This window comes from Cetorhinus maximus, chromosome 14 (genome assembly GCF_964194155.1).
Source record: "Cetorhinus maximus chromosome 14, sCetMax3.hap1.1, whole genome shotgun sequence".
In the NCBI taxonomy this organism is placed as follows: Eukaryota; Metazoa; Chordata; class Chondrichthyes; order Lamniformes; family Cetorhinidae; genus Cetorhinus; species Cetorhinus maximus.
The window spans coordinates 10,904,216-10,926,635 of NC_135892.1; the positions used below are offsets into that span (position 1 = coordinate 10,904,216).

Here is a 22,420-nt window from a genome sequence, read left to right on the forward strand (position 1 = left end):
AGGGAACAGTTAACTGCCAAGCTTTTGTTTAAATTCAAACCAGGCAGGTCAACTCCGATTGGTCAAGGCATTGTCATGGGAAATGAAGCAGGGGATGGCTGACTCCCATGCTTTTGTTTAGTTGAAAAAGGGAGCAATGCATCTGTTTGCAAAGTACAGGGCTGTGTGTGTGAATATATGTAGCTTTTAACACACATAAGTGGGCCACACTGCAAGCCCAACTGAAAATCTTAAATTGGTTGTCAGTATAATTCTTAGCACAATCAGGATTGTTTAGCAAGTGTTGTCCAATCGTGAAATCACAAGTAATATTGGGCACTACGTTCTGAGTTTTGCAAGCACAGGCTGGTTGGCCATGTCAGTACTTTGCCTGTTGTGAACAGCCGAAGGGACATTCTGTTTGATACGATCGCCCAGTCATTGGAACGTATGGCTTACAAACTTGATATCACACCAGCACTGAAATTCACATACCCCATCACTCATTTGTGTGGTAGGCAGATCGTCTTTGTGGCTTGATTGCAACATCCTGTTAGTTGAAAGTACCACTCATGTTGCTGTTACGTAGTAGCAGTGTGAAATGGCTAGCTTCACCTGGTGCTCAAATCTTTCAGACATCTTACTCTTCCAGGGTACTCTGAGGTAGACTGGGCACTTTTCAGGACTGAACTTGGTGGCCTTAGGCCCACTCATGAGTTTGCTCGCTGTATATCGTGCAATGACCTGATCAAGGTAGCCATTATCCTGCAGGATGTCTTTGATATGCCCTAATTTGGCATCAAACTTACATGGTTAGCAAATGGCTCAGGCCCTATTTACAATGTAGCCAATAAGGCCAATCTTATACCAAGTGGAACTGGAGGAATCTCAACACATATTGACCAGTGAAAATGGGCTTGCAGTAGACAATATCATGATGAGTGCAAGACAAAAAGCTTTGACAGCATGTCTCTTTTTTCAGTATAATAGATATGCATAATTAGTTTCCAATGAAACACAATTTCCCCACCTACCGAATTTAATATATAAAGTAAACCAAAACAACTGAAATCAGCAAGACAATGTGTATTATATTGCCAGATCTGTACACCGATTATTTTCCAATGGTTTCATATAAACAAGCTTCTGCATTATAAAAGTAAAGAATTATTTCAAATATACATTCAATCTACAAGGTAAAAATGTTCTGATTTTAACTCTTTTTTTTGGTATATCTACAAGCAGTGCATTGTACAGAGGATCACACTTAAAATCAATGTTTGTAAGGCTGCATATTGCACTGGATATCTGAATGATGGAGTGCCATTAAGTAGTAGGACTTGAGCTTATCCCACCAGGGCAAGTTTCCATTTTGATCTTTCATGTTGTCATTGCCACAGAGCTTTGCCACGTGAAAGGGGGTGGATGGTTTCATCAGTTAACAGGAAGGGGACAGATTTACTGGGGATGGGCAGTATAGGACTACACATGTGATATTTTACTGGGACATTCACGATCCATGTAAATGAGGCTTCCTTCAGGAATGTTTTACAATTTACAAATGCTTTCATCCGCTGCAATGTGAAACTCAGCATTAACAGCAACTATCTGGAATCCAATTGACATTAAAAATTTCATCTACCTTTTCTATTCTATTTATGGCCCCATTAATCTACAGCACTATCACCAGCGCCAGCCCAGACTTCAGTAGTAGTACTGTAATGAGGGCAGGCTCTGTTGGTGACAGGTATGAATTCTGTTGTTGGGGGTGCCAAAGGCCTTCTGTTTCTAAGCTCAGATGGGCGGAGAGCCCACACAGGTTAGTTGTGGAATCCCCTTGGCGGTTGGATGGCTCAGATCCACACCAGCCATCGTGAAACGATGGCTGCCAAAATCAGAAGTCAAAATTTACATCAGACTCTTCTGCGTATTAGAGCACTGTTTCTATTTGAAGCAGCCCTGTCATAGTAGGCTGCATCACTTAAATTCCCGGGATTCCACCAACATCACAACAGGCTCAATGGGCCGACTGCTCCTAGTTCCTTATGTTCATAATTTGTTGGCGACTCTGGGAGATCAAATCAGAACTTTGGCATTTTGGATGAGTTGACATCAGTGACACAGACATTTCATCTTTCAAATCATTTTCTTATTGCTTTATGTCTGGATTCATGAAGATAGACAACTGGAAGGAGAGAACATCTGCTGTCAGAATAGTGGTACGCGCCTGGCATTCAAAAGCACTATTTGTGATGTGGAGCTCCCTTGCTTCTCCATTCCAAAACAGAGGTGTTTTGCAAATGACTGCACATAAGCAGTTCTGCTCAATTCTGGTGGGAAAGCCTGAATCAGTCAACAGAAATGTAGACACTATCTGCACAGTAAAACTCTAATGCTTCTTTTCTTTTTGCTCTTTTCTTACCTATTACAGTCCTCATTTTTTTTTTTTTAAAAACAAAATCAAACTTTGCACTAACACATTTCAAAAACCTGAGGACTCTTGTGCTACAACACCTAGTCTGCTACTGAGGAGAAAGCTGCAAAGGAGCTGGATCAGAAATAAGCCCTTCATTTTCTCTAGAGCAAGGGCAAAGTAACAATATACTGAAACTTCCCTCCTTCATGTTTTTTTAGCAACAAGCAAAGTTGAAAACTTTATGCTCATCTCCTACTTGTAACTGCTCATAGAAGCTTTCAGACGACATTAAAAATGCTCAAAATACATTTCCAGGGCTCCCTCAGTGAACTAACTTTCATTTCAAATTGACAGGAGATAATAATAATAGATTTGGATAACTATCAAGAGGACATAGTGTGATCCTCAACTGTAAAAGAAACTCAAGCCAACAAGCGTCCTCTTCAGTGCAACCAGAAGGAAACAGAATCAATTGGTGCTCAAAGTTAAAAAGATGCAAGGACTAGTCTCATTTTTTATTCTTTACAAATCTATTGGCTTCTTTTGTAAGGGTATCAATATCTTCATTGCTATCTGAACTTGGCTCCCAATCAGAATCTTCATCAGTAGGGTCCAAATCATCCTCTTCATCATCAATAAAACTGTCATTCACGTCATACTGGTTGGGTTCACCATCATCGTCATTCTCATCACCCAGACCACTTTTACCTGGGCAAAGAAGGACATTTGTAAACCAGCAATTATTGGCAAGTAGTCAAGCTTTACAGCAGAATAGTTGCCACACCTCAAGTAAGTGTAGCTACCAGCACAGGAATGAAGAACAATGAGCTCCTATTAACTGAAAATATTTAGCAACTTCAATCCAGCTGGATCTTAAGCTTGCTTCTGTTTGCAGTGCAGAGTTGTAATTCTTCTTGAACAATTCAACTCACTGCTTCAAATCTCCCTGAAGTGTTTATAAGGTTCAGAAATATGGCTATTTTAAGTCTCCCAATATGGATTTACAGAGCTGGAAGTTGAGATATTAATTTAAGATCATTTAGGTGTAGTTGTGACATACTGCTTGGCAACTGATTCTAATTACGTTGTATGAATGCATTTGTGTATGCACTTAGTGGACAATAGTGCATGTCTACACAGAAATGAGCCATTTAGCCCTTTGAGCATGTTCCATCATTCAACTAGGTCATAACTGATCTGTACCTCAACTCCATTTACCCACATTTGATCTGTATATCTTGATACCCTTATACCTCTCAATGCCCTTGTACCTACCAAAAATCAATTAACTTTGGTCTTGAAAATAGGTAGGTATATTAATACAAAAGCCAAATACTGCAGATGCTGAAAATCTGAAATAAAACCAAACTGACGGAAATAGCAGGTCTGACAAACAGAATTAACATTTCAGGTCTGTGACCCTTCGTCAGAACTGGAGAAGTTAGAGATGTAACAGTTTTTAAGCATGTTCAGGGGCAGGGCAAGTGGAAAGGGGGCGAAAGGCCAGTGACAGAGTGGCAGGCAGAGAGAGATTAAATGACAAAAGGGTTGATGGTGCAAGGCCAAAAGAAATGATAACAGGATAAGTAATGAAACGAAAGAGGAATGAAGAGATGTAAAATGAAAAAGCAGAATCATCACCAACAGCTGCCAAAAACAGGAATAAAGAAAAAACAAAATAGGGTAGTGGAGAGGGGGTGAAAGGTAATGATGTGAAACTGTTGAACTCAATGTTGAGTCCAGAAGACTGTAAAGATCCTTATCAAAAAATATATTTATCTACACAAAGCATGTCTGAGACAATGATTAAAAACTGAAGCATATTGTGGACATATTTAAGAAAAATCAAGAAAATGGAGTGTGTATTTGGCCCATCAAAGCTTTTCCTTCTAGTATATGACATCATACCATCTAATTGTATATGAAATAACACCAATATTTTTGCCTTGTTTGGTAGATCACTTCTCAACATTTGAAGAATTTTATGATATCTGATATCTTCTAAGTTTACTTTTCACTCATTTCAGTTTGTTTCTGGGTCCTACGCATATCAAATCTCAAACTGAGAATCTGGGTTTACTTTCACTAGGCTATCTGACATTGATAAGGTTGCCCCACAGAATCAAATGTACTGTTCTGTATCCTCTCTAATCCAAGAACATCTATTTTCTGTAACAAAAACTGAACACAATATTCCAAGTGTGACCTGACCAGAACATTGTAAACTCTTAGCATAACTTCTGCAGATTTTTCCAATGGTTCTGACCAAATTTCTTAGCTATTGGCTTTATAAATCACTCTGTCTGGACACTGAAATTAATGTGTCCAATAACTACTCTCCAGTCATTTGTCTTGAAAATTTAAATTGAAGGGGCTTTTAGAGTGAAAAAAATTCCACATTTCCAGTAACCTTGATGTGAAAAAATGTTCCTGATTGGCCTGCATATAATTTTAAGATTGTGCCCTCTTGTTCTGGATTCCCCCACTAGAGGAAATAGCTTCTCTTCATCTAGCTCATCGAAAAACTTCAATTACATCATCCCTCAAATAACGATGCATGTAAATACAACTTGTTTATGCAACTGTCCCCATAATTCAACTCTTTAAGCTATGGCATAATTCTGGTGCAGTGCCCAAAACTGAACACACTTCGAGATGGAGTGTGACCAAGACTCTATACAATTAAGGTGCCACTTCTTCCCCTTTGTATTGCAAACCAGTCGAGATGAAGGCCAGCATTCTGTTAGGCTTTTTCATTATTTTTCGTAACTGCAGAAGGGACTGCCACCTGTGAACCATCTTCTACAGCTACAAAAGATGATGTTCAATCCAGAAGTGACATACACCCTGGGCACAGTCCATTGTCTCCCAAGGCAGACAGACGCCATTTTCCATTTGTACCTGCGCACTAACTTTTAGTGAATTATGTACCTGCACACCCAAATCCCTGTGCTCCTCCCGTTTCTAGTCACTCACTATTGAGGAAATATTTTTAGATCCAAAATGAATGACCCCACACTCTCCCATATTGAAATTCATCTGACACAGTTTTGATCACTCAATTATCTCTGTTCCTCTGTTACTTCCTGCTCCCATTTTCGCAACTTATTTTGCCTTCTAACTTAAGTGTCTTGCGCAAATTTCGGTGTACAACTCTTAGTGCCTCCAAGGAAATCATTGATATTTATGGTGAAAATCTGAGACACCATTACAGATGCCAGGGGAACACTATTTATCATATTCTATCAATCAGGGTACATTATTTTCATCCCTACTCTCTACCTCAGACACCGCCCCTCCTGCCCAACCAATTACAAATGTTTTCTTCATTTACCATGATGTTGGCCCAATTGCATAATTAATTTTCAGCACTCTCAATTGCTATTGCTCTTAATTTTTGTGTCCCCAGCAAATTGAACTATCCTACAATTGGGTTTTGTATCCAGCTCACTTGTAAAGATTAAAAACAATAAGGGCCAAGCGGTCAACAATTTTTCCAAGGCTCATTACACCTCTCATGAGTACTCTCTGTTTTCTATTTCTAATCAGTTTCTTATCCACTTCAAATAACACTGAAAACCAGAATCATCCATCATGGAATCTGGTGCACTTGAAAGTAATTTATATAGATTGGCATTTTAAGATCCACCCCTGCAGGTTTCATATGAAGGAAAATATTTGCCATGTCTCGACCAGAAATATAAATTTCTACAACTTGATGAATTAAAATAAAAGAAAAAGATGTTGTCTCCCTCATTTGTACTTAGTCGAAGCTTTTTTTAAAAAAAGGCAGTATAGGTTTGTCTTACATTTAATTTCCTTCAGATATGGCCAGTCCTTTGCAAACTTTTAATACATTATTAAACCGATGACTTTCTCAACAGCATGAGAGGAAAGTTTAAAGAAATACAAAGGCTAGTTCAAATACTACATAAAGAGGCAGAACAAAAGGTGACAACAAAAAAAAAAGGTGCATTTATATACTTTTCACAACCTCAGGATGTCCCAAAGTGTTTCACAGCTAATTAATTACTTTTGAAGTGTCATCACTATTGATATGTAGCCAAACGTAGCAGTTGATTTGCATACCACAAACAGTAAATGACCAGATAATCTCTTTTCATGAGCATTAGTCGAAAAACGAACGCAAAATCAATCTTATCAGAGTGATAAAACAAACAAAGTAACTCCTTACCTTTCTGAGCAACATTCCTTTTCGGTCTTCTTAATTCACTTTCTAAAATTAAAATGTTACCACGTAAGGCAACCCAAATAATATGAAAATGAGCAGAAATTACAGTAATCTAAGTGTCAACATAAAATTCAACAACAATGAAGTGGATAAGTATTTTATGGGTGATGAGGCTATTGTCACCACATGATGGAAGAATCACTTTCATTAATGACTGACTACAACATATCATTTTATCACTTGCAAGACTCTGTACTACAGTGGGTTAAGCCTACTGTTACTCATCTTTAGAGCCTGGGCCTCCTTGCTGGCTTTAACCATCTAAATGAAAAGGATTTGAGCAGTGTTGAGTCAATTTCTGTTGGCCATAGGCACAAAGCATAAAACTGGCCCTAATTTGGAAGTAACTTGCATTTTCCCTTCAAAGAAGCTGTAAAGGAAGGCAGTGTCAAGAAATGGAAAAATATTATGATTGATGCAGTACAGACTCCTGTTCTTTAAATGAGGTTGTTACCTTGTTGGAGAATTACTCTACATCCGGCTGTAATAAACTTGGTCCAGGAGAGTTTAATTCTGAGCTTGAGTGCTTTAATGAAAAAGGGTTCAGTTCCTCCATGCCGACATTCTTTTCATTGTTCGGCATCATCTAGTGACTCTTTATAATATCCTGATCACAATTTTAAAAAAAAATTCATTCATGGGATGTGGGCATCACTGGCTAGGCCAGCATTCATTGCCCTTCCCTAATTGCCTTTGTTCAGGGGGCATTTAAGAGTCAACCACATTGCTGTGGGTCTGGAGTCTCATGTAGGCCAGACCAGGTAAGGATTACAGATTTCCTTCCCTAAAGGGTATTAGTGAGCCAGATGGGTTTCCATGGCAATGGTTTCACGGGACAGAAATTTTTGCTTGGCGGGTATGCGTGCGCCTGACCCGCTCAAGCGTGAAATGACGTGCTGACGTCAATGTGCAGTCGCATGATAATTCAGTTGGCAGCACACCCGCTGACAATTAAAAGGCCTGTTAAGGCCATTAAGTAATCAATTAACTTAAATTTTTCACTGCCTATCCAACCTGGGCGCTGTTGCTCACATATCACGCATGAAATCACAGTCCGGTCCTGATCGTGGGTAACGATCGGCTTCCCGAACGCCCCTGCCTGTCCCTACCGAGTCCACCTGTCAAGGGCAAAATTCTGCCCATGGTCATAATCAGACTTTCAATTCCAGATTTTTATTGAATTCAAATTCCACCATGGCATTCGAACCATGGAAATTTATGTCAAAAATCAAGATACCAATTAAACTTGCAGGATACTGAAATCAACATTACCTGGAGGTTGCGTGTGCTTGTATTCCTTCTTGTGTTGTGGGTTTTTCCTACAAAGATGTGAAACACATTTTAGTTTACCATTAATTAAATACATGTGGTGAGATTGCAGTGCACTTCACTCCAATAACCAATTCAGAATGGCAGTAGAATTATTTAGTCAGAAAGAAGTGTGGTTAAAAATGTTCCCGGGCTACATTTTTTGGTTTTATTTAATAACATTCACTTTGCTTGCCAATTTTCTTTCCACTTCTATAATGAAGGCCTTTTATTTCTGTTGGGGCAAGATTCCATAAATTTCAATCCTGCTCAAAAAGCCCATAGAGGGTTTTGATGTCCTCCATCATCACGTAGGCTATCACACCGAGGCACTATTTTTGCAGATGCCACCTGGGAGGAAAACTAGCATGCAAACTAATGACAAGCAACGTTTCATAAGGGCCTGACCCGTTTCTAGTTGAGACGCACACCACCTCTTACAAAAGGAAATGACTTTAGGGAATTCTGGGTCAGAGTGATCTCCTGGACCAGTTCTGATTGCCTAGAAGGGTCGCACAAAAAATCTCCCAGATTTTTTTTCCTCCCCGATCCCCTTGGGTTTTTTATGTTTTCTTTTCACCTCTTCCAGTCGAACACAAAGTTTATGGGTGGAATGGGGATTGTATATACTTTGATGCAACATGTCTTGCAATTGTGTGGGACAGGCTGGATAGACCAGAGGGTCTTTTACCTGTTTGTATAACTATTTTGAACATATTCGATTGCCAATACTGCAACAACAATGCATTGCAGAGGTATGTTACATTATTTAACTTGTGTCTATGACAGTTCCACAATTCCTTGCAGCTACTCTGTTCAATATCGGAAAACTCTGAGAAATTCTGCATGAAAGGCTCATGCGCCAATTTTGAAGTTGAGGTCAATCAGCAGGGGATTCAGTGCCTTTGTATATGTAAATGCATATGTACTTGTATATGTAAAATAATTTGTAAGGATAGATTTATATTTTACACTGTATGAGTAGATGGGTTCCAAAAGTGGTCAAATATATCCATTATAATCTACAAATTGTTATGAAGCAATAGATGGTTTCCAGACAGATAGAAAACGAAAGTCTTCAAATAGTCATTTCTGCAAAAAGACGACAAGTCATTTCACAGCAGTAATTGTTCCCTTTGTGAATGACATCATAATAACTTGTGGACTAAAACAGATATACATGGTCATTTTTCAAATGGAACCCATCTATCAAGTCACTCATGTGGTAGTAACCACAAAGTGGCAATCAAGTGTGAGTGTACATATTTAAATGTGGATTGCAAAACTGGGCAGGAGTGGGAGCTTACAGCAAATAGCTGCCTGTATGCAAACATGAGAGGATTCTGAGCAGTGGAAGGGGGAGCTTTTGGTTCTATACTTTTCAAAGTAAATGAAATCAACAATTAACAAAATATAACTTTAGCTTTTTTTCCTCTTGCGTCCCACAGGATTGCTTGGTTGGCTACCAGTTCAGTAGTTATGAGGCAATCCTGGAGGTGCTCATTGCAGAATTCCCCACAATTGATTTGATAAAACTGATCTATAAAAGTGCAGATAGCTTTAAATAGGTGCTGGTAAATGAACACACGGTCATTTTTAATGCTAATTACTGTAGCATAATTTACTGACCTATAGCAAGTTGTACCAAAAGGACACTCTGGTTTGTCATCATCCTCCTCCTCACCCATTGAGTCTTCATAATCAGCATCGCCAGGGTGACTCAATTCTTGAAAATGCAGTGGATTTTTCCTGAAACAGAAAAAGTAGATCTTATACTGCCTTTAACAAAACCACTGTCATTTTTATTGTTACAATTAAGCAGTTTATAAGTTAATTATATTTTGGGACTGTGTCTTTAAATTTAGGATAAAGAGATGTGACCTGTTCCAGACAGCAAGACTGGGTGGTTTGATTGTTGGAGATCAAAGGAAAACTGAGATTGTTTTACTGACGGGAACATGCAAGGTATTTACACTTAGAGCCAATGGCAGCAGTCTCTACGTACACCATGAATAGACTCTTGGTCTCCCAGGTCCTAGAAAGGAGTAATAGCTATCGGATTGTAAACAGTTGTGCCATTTACTTCTAAGGTGAAAGAGAGTTGGGATCAAGAATAGCTAATCAGCATTTCTACCTGAATACAAGGTTAATGTGTTTCAAGTTGTCATGGGAAGAGAAGGCAGAGGAAGTCATTTTTTGATATCAGGTTACAGGCTCCCCTTCAAATCAATGAATATCTCAGACAGTGGTTTTGTGTGGTTAGCAGAAAGAAAAGGCTGCTCAACTCTGCAAGCTACCACAGCCGGATGTGGGGAGAGACAGACTCTAGTCGAAGAGATGCAACCTGCAGCCAACTAAGGATTCCAGTAGATTAGTCCTGGCACGGTCAGGGGACAGAAAAATCATCAGAACACACTTTACTGCTGATGGTGGTGGATTTAAGAAACTCTCTGAAAACCGAGGAGAGCGCCTGGAGGCAGTCGGTGAAACTACTCAGCAAAATGGAGATGTGAGAACCTGTTCGAGGCTGGGGTAACTGTGGACTATTTGCTATAGAGACTGTAATTCCATAGAGAATGCAATGGATGTTAAGTATACAGGGGGAATGTCACTTTCTGTAGTTAAAGTACAAGTCACCTACCAAAAAGAAAATAGAATCTAGTCAAGTTCTTTTAGTCATTTGTTACAACAAAGGTTTTAAAATGTGAAATCTAGTTGGGTCAGTCTTTGTTAATAACTGGAAATTCAAATCTCTTTTTAGAAGTTATTGGTCTCTATGAAGATCATAACATTATAGTGTGAAAATGTCTAAATGATTTGAAATATTTCTGACATTACGAGATAACTAAAACTTACAGGTATAGTTAGAATTGGCAATAGTTATGTCAGTGAGAACATTTCTAAACGTGACGCTTTTGCCACGTGGAGAATTCATTTGCTAAATGCTTTAGTTTTATAGTTCACTGTTAGGCATTCAGTTGTATAATGAGAGCATACACACTTCTGGTTTGCTCTAAATCCTTTGTCAATGCAACATAATCAGGAGTGGCATTAACAGCAAAGAGAAAACATTACCAAATAGCTCAAAGATGTGGTGAACTCAATCTCGACTAGAATGCATCCACTACCCAATCAGGAAACATCATAGAGCCAATAAAAAGCAAAATAGTAACAAAATCTTCCATTAACTGGCTTTATATAAGGGGCTTATTTGGTATGAAAGGAAAGTTAAAATGATCAAATAAAACAGAAACTGCAAAACTGGGTTATTTGAAAACAGCAAACTATGTCTGCAATGTGCAGGTTTTCCCAACTGGAATCTTCCAAACTATTCACATATAACATCAGACTTCTTTCCGAATAAATGGAGAATGGAATGATTTTGATTTTGAAATTAAGTTCCACACAATAAATGGTAGTCGATATTTCTGCCCTTTTGGTGTAGTAAGGAGTTTTCAGTAAATTCCAACTGATCAACACACACTTACACACAGCATAAACTTGTCAACTGTACAGGATCTCAAACTCATTCCAACTTCAATGTTTCAGCAAGCGTTCCAAACTCTCAAATGACCGCGAGATAACCACATTTACACAGCGATCTCTCAACAGACCAAGGATGCACTTCTGAAACGCCAAAGAGCTGCAAACACAGACACTATACTAACTTTAGTTTCTTCTCATTTTTCCTCCCTGTAGATTCTATTCTCTCTTTTCCTTATTTTCATCACTTTTGTTCACTGCTCACTTTTTTCTTACCGCCCATCTAAGTTATTTCATAGCGGTTCCGAAGTAATACTGAATCTTTCTGAACGGTCTTGCCTTCACAGTCCCTGTGCTGCTTACTGAAGTAATTTTATTTCCCTTTTCCAAAGTTTGTGTTTATAACCTATTTTTTATGTCATTTATATTGTCTTTAAAAGGTTTTTCCCACCCACAACCTAACCCATAACGTGTTTTCTATTTTTCTGAATTGTCTTGCGCTAACTCACTAAATTTTATTGTCCTAACTTTCCAGATATGCATAATTCTAAAGTGTGACCTTTATCTAATAATTAAAGATATATTTTTATTAAAACAAGCATTGTCAGAAACCTTTACGTTTGAGATATTGCCCCCTTGTGGAGAAGTCAATGTAATGTGCATTCTTGGCAGGTACAACTACAGAGAACTTTGTAGGTAATCAGACAACCATGTGAGTGATTATACATGTTTGAAGCTTCAAGGTCTCTCAATGACCAGCAGCATGTAAGCACTGTAAACAGAATTTTTTTTTGTTATTTTCCTTCTTAAATGACATTCAAATACAATTACCCACTGACAAACGGTCATACGAGAACCGATGAATCAAGACAGAGACGATAAATATTGGGATATAATAAAATTCAACATCGGAACTACAAAACATTTAGCTTGAGAGGTGCCTTAGGAATCCAGGTAAAGTTTATGTGATGCACTGGAGCAGGAGACATTAACGCACATCAGCAGAAGGTGAAAGGGTTAGAGCGCTGAAGGTTTACATCATGAAGGCAGGAAGTTAAGCAGTTGTTTAAAAAAGAAAACCTTGAAAACAAAAAAACAAAAGCATCCTATTCCTGGGCCTTGGATTTTAAATTGTATCAGCCATTTGTTTTTGTTACTAATTCATTCTCGGAACGTGGGAACTATTGGTAAGGCTGGCATGTATTGCACATCCCTATGTCATTTCAACGGGCAATTAAGAGTCAACTACCTTGTTTTCTCACCCTTCCCTTCATTCCTATTGGCTCTCCCTTCCCCTTTATTCATTCTTCACCATATTCATTTGCACTTTTTCTGCCATCATTGCAGCTCACTGTTGTATCTAATTTTCATCTCTTCCATGACATCTCCTCCTAACTATGTTATTCAGGCCTGTACATCCTCATCCCATGGTCATATATCTTCTATGCATCCACAGCAGCCTGAAAGGAAACTCTTGCATTTATTGCTGACCACATAAATTTGCACCTTCCTCTGTCAATGTTGATTCCTGCTATTTGACCCATCCTAAGACCCATGGAAACCTGAGAGACAAGCCTCCTCCCACCCTTGCTCACTTACACTTAATCCCATTCTTGTAGATGGCAACGTCTCTCCTCCCATTCCCAAATATGCTCAACACCACACCAAGCGTCAACCCATCCTCAAGGTTGCCCATGTTTTCACCGGGATGCCTACAATCTGGTTTTAAACTGCTATTGCTAACTCTGAAGAGTCAGCCTTAATGTCAACCACAACAGTTTGAGAAGTCAAATGGACAAGAGTTCTGGGAGCTATAACCTGGTAGCCTGAGTTGCTCATGCCAACACCAACGGGTCTGGAAACCATCATGGACTTGTAACTGTTTTCACTTTGGTTCAGTCTCCATTTCTAGGGGCATTTCACTCTCAAACTTAATCATTTTATGAACTGTGAAACTTGTGTCTCTATCGTGTTACAAACTGTATTTCCAGTAGTAAACACCCAGCACAGCAGAGAAGCCAAAAAGGATTTTCAAAAAATATTTTAATTTGTTTCTCAATTCCTTTCCTTCAATTGTAAATTTTGCTGGCTACTCATTTTGAATTGCTATTTTTACACGTACTACTGAAGTTTATAAAGCCCTTTTTAAAAAAAAAAGTTTGATCGGTAATTATCAAAATCTTCAATTGTGATCTGTCACAATCATAAACAAAACAAAAAAATTGGTATTTGGAAGATATGATGGATACAGCCATAAGAAGTGCACATAACTTTTTATGTATATATATCATTATACATAGATTTCAAATACCTGTAACAGTTTCTTCCATACATGCAAGGGGCTCTCCGAGGCTTCTTGTGCTGTATGGTTTGAGAAGCACATGCATCTTCTATTGGTTCTGATTCATCAGGTTCCAAGCTTCTGCTTTTATTGAGAACATCTTGCCTGCGTGTATGTGAGGCTTCCGATTGCTGCACACTCTCCTGCTCACCTTGTCTGCTCATCAGTTCAACTTCTTCCTCCTCCTCTTTATCACTCATTACCCGGTCGCTTACTTCACATGGTTGCCGTGGGTCATGGTTGTGTTGGTTTTTGCCTTCGTCATCATCATCGAACCTCTGGTTCCTGTTAGCCTTGGAAGCTGCATTGAGATTGTTCTTCATTTCCCCTGTCACATTACTGGAACTTGCGCCAAGAGTATTTCCTTTAGTATTGCTCTAGGACGCACAGAATTATAACCACCTGTCAGTAAAGCTATTTACCAACTTTGCACAGAATTAAATAAAATTGCAACAACAAACCATTTATACAGAAGCACAATAGTGCAGATGCTGGAAATCTGAAATTAAAGCAGAAATACTCAGCAGGTCAGGCAGCATTTGTGAAGAGAGAAAGAGTTAACGTTTCAGGTCGATGATCTTTTGTCAGAACTGGTAAAATTAGGGATGGAACAGGTTTTAAGCAACTACAGAGGCAGGGAAAGGGGTGGGTTGAAAAGGTGAACCGCCCACCAGATCAGATTTTGAAAGAGAAAGACTGGCTACACCTAAAACGCGAACCTTTCGTTATGTTTCAAGCATATATCATCTTGCAACATCATTGCTCACCACGAGCAAGTTAGTGTCATGACAACCAGTCAAGAAAAGATTAACATGTACATATTAACAAAGACTGCTTGCTGATGCAGATAACACACCTGAACTTTCAAAAACAATCTTTTTCCTTTACAGATGCTGACTGGCCTGCCCTACATTTCCAGCATATTAAGCTTTTACTTCAGTCTTGCAGTCTTTCCTCTAACCTGTTAACTCTTTAATCTGTTATGCAAACGAATGCCTTAAAAATCCTGCTATTTACAATACTTATTCATTTTCTTCGATTAAACAAAGAGGGCACTGAAAGTGTTCCCACTAGAATTTCCTTACTATTTAATGCTTAATATTTTTTTCCAAGTTGCAAGCTCAGGGAGTGAAATGCTAAGAAATAGGCATCAAGAACGGTGTAGAAAAATCCATGATTAGTAGGAAATGGAATACACTCTTGAGATTAAGATTGATAAGAGATAGAATTGTCCAGCTGCAACAATTATCCTGAAAACTGACTTAAAATCATAAGACCATAAGACGTAGGAGCAGAAGTAGGCCATTCGGCCCATCGAGTCTGCTCCATCATTCAATGAGATCATGACTGATCTGATAATCCTCAACTCCACTTTCCTGCCTTTTCCCCACAGCCCTTGATTCCCTTACTGATTAAAAATCTGTCTCTCTCAGCCTTGAATATACTTAACGACCCAGCCTCTACAGCCCTTTGCGGTAAAGAATTCCACAGATTGACTACCCTCAGAGAAGAAATTCCTCCTCATCTGTTTTAAATGGGTGTCTACCTACTCTGAGATTATGTCCTCTGGTCCTAGACTCTTCCACAAGGGGAAACAACCTCTCAGCATCTACCCTGTCAATCCTCCTAAGAGTCTTATATGTTTCAATAAGGTTGCCTCTCATTCTTCTAAACTCCAATGAGTACAGGCCCAACCGACTCAACCTCTCCTCATAAGAAAATCCCTCCATCCCTAGTTAGTTAGTTCACCTAGAATACTGTGAACAGTATGGAACATTATATTCCATCTGCCATGTTTTTGCCCACTCACTTAACCTGTCTATATCCCTCTGCAGACTCGTGTAATCCTCACTACTTGCCTTCCCACCTATGTTTGTGTCATCCGCAAACTTGGCGATAGTACATTCAATTGAAGCTAGTCGAGATAGAGATGCAGCTCATTCATACCCTAAATATTGCAGTTAAGGGTGAAAAGAACATGTTAAACCTTTACATTGTCTTACCTTGCTTTGCTTTTCATCTTCATTTGGTTCCATTTTCCTCCTCCTACCTTTTTTCTCCTGTGGTTGATCCATTGCTTCATTTTCTTCGACATTCTCAAAGTTCTTGTGTCTCTTTCTCCCTGGCTGGGTTACCTGAGTTTTGGTGTGCTCTGCATCACTTCTTTCTCTTCCCTGTCCCCTTTTGTTACCTGAAGTAAAATAAAAATGTACAAAGTATGAACCTGATAAATAATTGGAAGTGCACTAAAACAAACAGGGCATTGCTGAAAAAAGACATTTTGTCGAAACCTTTCGTTTTGCACTCACCAGGGCAATTGCAAGAATACCAATGTCAGGGGAAGCAACAACTTTATACTATATGAGAAGAGTGTGCTGATTGGTTGGCAAGTAACCTCTGATTGGTAGAGGCATTACCATGGAGAATGCACCAGTTATTGGTGACTGACAGTTAACTGCCAAGCATTGTTTGAATTTCAAACCAGGTAGCTTGATTCTGATTGGTCAAGGCATTGCCTCGAGGAATGAACCAGCGAATGGCTGCCACTCATTTTAGTTGAAACAGATGCAATGTGTACCTGTTCTTTCTGTCTGCAAAGAACAGGACCCTGCATATTATTGTTTTTCCAGCAAGATTCAAGTTTTATACTACCAAACGACTATTTAAAACAGGGCAAGTTATTTCTTAAGATAAAGCAGTTCCCAACAAATTCTGCCACTATTTCCACAATAGATGCATAGGTGGATTATAAATATAACAGATGCCTAAAACTGGAAGGAAATGGCTTGTAGAGAAAACATGATCATCATATAGTTTTCATAATGTGAACAGAATTGTACACTGCATTGGTATCTGATAGAATTAACAAATTATGACTGTTGTCATATGATTCCATAATGAATTCATTAATAATGCATCAGCTTAAATGCTGCTAATGTCAATGATTAGAGATATTCTGGATACATCTAAAAGCACCTTGATATATCATTATGCCACCAGACCCTCCTCCTAACAGGAACTTTGATTGCCTACAACAACTCACATTTCTGTACCTTTCACATGCAGAGACACATCTTGCAACACGTTATTGGGAAAGAGACAAGGGCTGTGCGGGGAAAGGGGCTGTTGCTGATCCTCCCTATTGCATAAAATGCTTTACTTTCTGTAACTGCAGGTATTTAATTATCTACCTGCAGCAAACATAGATTCTCCCATCCACCCCAAGCCTCTCCAAAGAACCAAACGTTCTTCACTGCTTCCCTCCGAACTTGGAAATAAGTTTCATAGTAGAGATATGCCTCTATCCCTTCAATAGCAAAACTACGGACAAACATGGACAAACCATGAACAATGCCAAGGAAAACGACTAATTTAAAATACATTTTCACCTCTTTTTATGTTTCACCCATCTGCATGAAATAGAATTTATCTCACCAAACTGTATGCCATTTCATGAGTTTGGTGAAGATTAACATACATGAAGGAATACTGAGAATTCATCTGCTAAGGATATTCTGATTGAGCTGTGGTTGAGAGTAATATCTGGATTCTCAGCACAAATAAAAAATATTATTTCTGATGTTCTGTTTGGAGCAATGTTATAACTTATTAGTGAGCAATTTTTTAAATTTGCCTGTGAATTATCAGCTTATTTGGCAAGTAAAAATTTAACTCTAATTGAATTAGATTTTCTTTTGGTTTGGTTTACTTATAAAAGCATTAAGACAAATAGCTTGAGGATGGACATCAGCAAGATCTTTCAGAATGTTATATTTAGTTAACAAAAGACAGGGCTAAGTTCAAATGCCCATTCTCACAAAATGCCTGTATTTAAAAGCAAAAGCTGCCAATAGGCCGGGATTTTGTTGAGCCAATGGGTTCTCGCTCACCCATTAGGGAATGAGTGGGGAAACATCATCAGTTTCATGGGGGAGGTCCAACCGAATCAAGTGCCTTTAGGGGCTTAAAGTGGCCACTGTTGGGAATTCCCTGTGATTGAAGTCCCCAGTGACAGAAGAGCTGCCGGCCAATCAGAGGTTAGATGCTCCTCATGGCATCAGTGGGTCTGGTGGCTGCTGGCGGCACTGCACCCACTAGATGTCCAGGATCATCGTGGGACCCCAGTCCAAAGGCGAGTGAAGGCAGAATGGGGGTCACGGGAAAGGAGGGATGGTCATGGTGGGTTCAGGGATAATGGGTGTGAATTGGCTCATTAAATGAGTCTAATTGACACCCTACCAGTGGCGTCTGGGAATCCCGCAGCAACTCCTTCCACCCTCAGATTTAATTGGGGGAGGCTGTGGCGCTGCCAGGTGACTGAGGCGATGCCTCTCCTGTGATTAAGTGGACGTGACCATCATGTTTCCCACTGCAATGGGCTGTATTAAATCCAGCCCATAGTTTCACAATTATTTTTGTCAAAAGTTAACACCGGTTCAAGGAAGCTAATGAAACAGATCAACAAAAAAAGGCATAGACAGCAAAATAACAAATTTTCTCATTTGACTATGGCACAGATTAAACAATAAAAAATCCCTTAGCAATGGAAAAGCCATTAAAAAACATTTTGATTACAATAAAGTCTGTTGGAAAATACACTATTTAGTCCAAGTGGAATAGTATTACAGAACATTATCCTAATTTTACTCCAGTAAAAAGGCAGCTCTGTATTTGGTTTCACAGATGAAAGGAGAACCTAAAAATGAAAAAGGTTTTGATTAGAAATTGCTGGACTCACTGGCTGCAATTCTCACAATTGGTTAACTTTTTTAATTAGAAAGGACTCTTGCTCAACAAAACAGTTTGTTCTTCAGGGAAAGGGCAGAGTCTTGCAAGGGATTTCAGTTTAAAAACATGTGCAAGTGTTTAAAGTATAATGAATGTACCATGATTTTATTCTAATAAATTGAATGAACGACATATAATCCCTCTCAACATTTAACCCATCAACATTGAACAAGATGGAGTACAACCTGTGAAGTAACATTTCACTCAACACTAACTTCCTGGTTACAGTGTTCCCACTTACACGCAAACAGCTTTGGAAAACGTACGTGTTCTCATACTTCCCAATGTACCTACCAACAATAATCCAGTTGGATTCACAATCTGACCCATTGTTCTACTTAATGACTACTCTGCTGAGCACAGGATCTGCTAATTAAGAACAGTTTTCTTTTTAAATGTTGAAAGGTAAAGACAATGTGGACATAAGCAGGTTATCAATCATAAACTGTAATTGAAAAACTGAAAATACAAATACAAATACTGGCAATCCTTGAGAAAGACAAGATGGTTTATCAAAATTCTCTCCCAAGCAGCATGCTGTTGGAATGGCATTCAGGATTCACTGTGTTTGCGCAAAATCTTAATTCACCGGTTTCGTTCATAAAGAGTTGAATCAATATCTTATTAACTAAAGGGTGGAAGATTATAAAGATTAGGCAGACATATAATCATTTCATAAAGAGCTGGATGAATATCTCATTTAATAATAGCCTGTAGATTATGAGGATCAGATGGCAACTCTCTCAAGAAACGGAAGCAGGAGTAGACCATATGACTGGTCCAGCCTGCTCCACCATTCAACATGATCATGGCTGATCTTGGGCTTCGACTCCATTTTCTGCCTGCTCCCAATAATCCTTAATTCCCTAAAACACAAAAAATCTCTCTATCCCAGCATTAAATGGAGATAGAGAATCCACAACCCTCTGGAATAGAGAATTCCAAAGATTCATAACCCTCTGAGTGAAGTAAGTTCTCCTTATCGTAGCCCAAAATAATTTGCCCTCAAACTATTCTCCAGGGTTTCAACAAAACTCTGTACAATTGTAGCAAGACTTCTTTATTCCTGTACTTCAATCCCCTTGCAATAAAGGCCAACATGCCACTTGTCTTTCAATTGTTTGCTGCACCTGCATGCCAAATTTGTGCTCTTTGTACAAGCATACCCAAGTCTCTGTGAACATCAACACTTACAAGTTTCACACCTTTTAAAAAAACATTTTGCTTTTCTATTCCTACGACTAAAGTGAATAACTTCAGACTTCCATACATTATACTCCATCTGCCATCTTGTTGCCCACTATCCTGTCTAGGTCTCTTTCCAGCCTCTCCGTGTCCTCCCCACAGCTTACCTTCCCACCTAGCTTGGTATCATCAGCAAACGTTGATACTTTACTGTCTCTTCATCTAAGTCATTAATATAGATTTTAAATAGCTGAGGCCCCAGCACTGATCCTTGTGGTACTCCACTATTCACTGCCTACCAACTTGAAAAAACTCAATTTATGCCCACACTCTGCTTTCTACTCGTTAACCAATCTTCTATCCAAGCTAATGTATTACCCCCAACTCCATAAGCCCTTATCTTTCCTATCAACCTTTTGTTGACATCTACTGGTTCACCTTTATCTACCCTACTAGTTCCATCCTCAAGCAACTCTAATAAATTTGTCAACCAGGATTTTACTTTAGTAAAACTATGTTGACTTGTTCTAATCATACAATGCTGTCCTATGATGGATACACTGTAGTTCCTGTGCTGCTAGTATTACGTAGGTGTGACTGGCCAGATAAACAATAAAAACTATAATGTTAGCCTGATACCTGAACAGTTTCTGTTCAACATCCTCAGTTAGGGAGAAATCTGACATTAATTCATTCTCTGGAAGTTTTATCTGTGGTATTCACCTTCCCCAGGATATTAACTAAATTGAGCAAAATCTCTAAACTAGCAAATTGCTTACATGCTCCATTGAAAGGATGGGGCTCAATGGGCCATTGGCCTTCTGTCATGTGTCAAGGATCGTTTTTAGTAAATTGAAATGGGTTACTTTGAACGATCATCAGTATTCATGGAGAATTGCTAATTCAATTATCGCAACAATTAAAAGAAAGAACAATTTTAGCTAGTGGACAACTTTCTTTTAAAAAAATTGCAAATTAGTTCAATTCAATTTGGGGCAGTTGCCACAAAGATACAGTGGGGAAAGGCCACTATTTAAGACCTTTCCACCATAATGCATCAAGGGGCTGGTAACTGTGTAGAACCCCTCGGGCTGTATGCTCATCATTGAATGTATATAGTAGATGCAATTGTATTGAGGCACTTAAAAGTGCAACATACTCTATAGAGTAAAATTAAATATTATTACACTTTCCGTAATGTCCAATTTGAAATGTTTTGGAATGAACTTTTAGATATTTTATGAATAAAGTATATTTTTGGAAAAATAATTGTACGTATTGTGCTATGGAAAAAAAATCCACCCTTTTTAACATTCAATGAAACAGAATAGGTTGTTTTATTAAGGAAAAAAGCATAGAAAACTGCTGGTTGACTGGATGCCACTGTTAAAAGTTACACCTATTTCCAATCCTCCTCCTCAAAGTGCACACTAACAGTGAGATGATGACAGTATTGGGTTTCACAGTGAATTTATGCATGGTTGATTACATTGGCTACAATAAATGTTTAGTCTCGCATATTACAAGTAGTCACGAGAGTGACAAGGCGGACAGAAATGGGTGCCCATGCCACCCGTACTGCACCAAGAGTCAGTGCCTTCAGGGGAGAAGGGGACAAACAAGATAACTTTTTAAGGTTAGTTAGTCGATCCTTCACTATACTTACTCACACATCTGTTGCTATGAGGTCAAGGAAGTTACACAGCTAACAATTCAAACTAATTTCAGAATTTCTACTTGCATAGTCAAAAGTTTTACTTAATCTCAGCATGCAAATGAAATCTAAAATCCTTTGAGGATAAGATTCCATCTTGAGAACAGTTTCTTGTCGTGAGCACTAACAGTATGAGAGCATCGTTACCATGCAATGTGCACCAAAACATATGGTAATACGATAAACCAGTTTCCATTATCTACTAAAGAAGATTTCCCTTTCTACATTCATTTTTTTGGATTGTTTACTGCCAAAATAGAAAACTTCAGGACTTTTAGAACTGAAGTGGAAAAAACCCATGGCAACCTACCATTCTGTTCAAACCACGCTCCCCCTCCATTCCCATATGTTTGATACCTGGTTCCAGCTTCTGCTCCACCTGTTCCCCGAATCTGAAACTGCTACATCTCTTCAGGCAACTTCCCATGCAAGATATATTTTACCTTATGTAGCCAAAGACACTCAAACTGTATCCGTGATGGCACAAACACTGCAAAAGGATATGCTCACAACTGTTGCAGAAGGACGACTTCCTGATGTATAAGACTTGTTCAATACATGTGATCTAGAACAGCTGCGAACTGCTACCCTACTGAACACAGCGGATCAGTGCATTATTACTGGAGACACATACACCCAGGAAGAAAAAAGCATAAAGTAACCTAGGAAAATAAAGTGAAGCATTTAGTCAAGTGCAAAGGGTTGCCATTACTTTCTCTGGCAAGACGTATCTGCATGCTTTTCCCCATGTGTTTTATATGGCTTAACTTCATTAAGCATATGGATAAACTGGGATCTGCTCCAGAAAAAGCAGGAGGTTTTAACTACAACAGCCAGTGTTCCATATCTTAACTCATTTTACTTTTTTTTTTGGTTAATATTCAAATATCGGAATTGAGTCTTTATAAGCCCTTCCCCCAGCTCTATTTCTTCATTTTTTCCAACCCTTCCACT

General features: G+C 38.8%; 1 protein-coding gene across 1 annotated transcript in view; it reads right to left on the reverse strand.

Annotated features, from left to right (window-relative positions):
- Positions 1 to 2,896: 2,896 nt before the first annotated feature.
- aplf (aprataxin and PNKP like factor) overlaps positions 2,897 to 22,420 on the reverse strand; it is a 45,693-nt gene continuing 26,169 nt past the window's right edge. Inside the window, exons 6-11 of the mRNA XM_078556480.1 lie at positions 15,783 to 15,970; positions 13,750 to 14,156; positions 9,585 to 9,704; positions 7,920 to 7,966; positions 6,591 to 6,632; positions 2,897 to 3,103 (exon numbers count right to left, since the gene is read on the reverse strand). Of these exons, the coding sequence (XP_078412606.1) occupies positions 2,904 to 3,103; positions 6,591 to 6,632; positions 7,920 to 7,966; positions 9,585 to 9,704; positions 13,750 to 14,156; positions 15,783 to 15,970 (1,004 nt within the window). The 3' untranslated portion in view covers positions 2,897 to 2,903. The remainder of the gene's footprint in view (positions 3,104 to 6,590; positions 6,633 to 7,919; positions 7,967 to 9,584; positions 9,705 to 13,749; positions 14,157 to 15,782; positions 15,971 to 22,420) is intronic.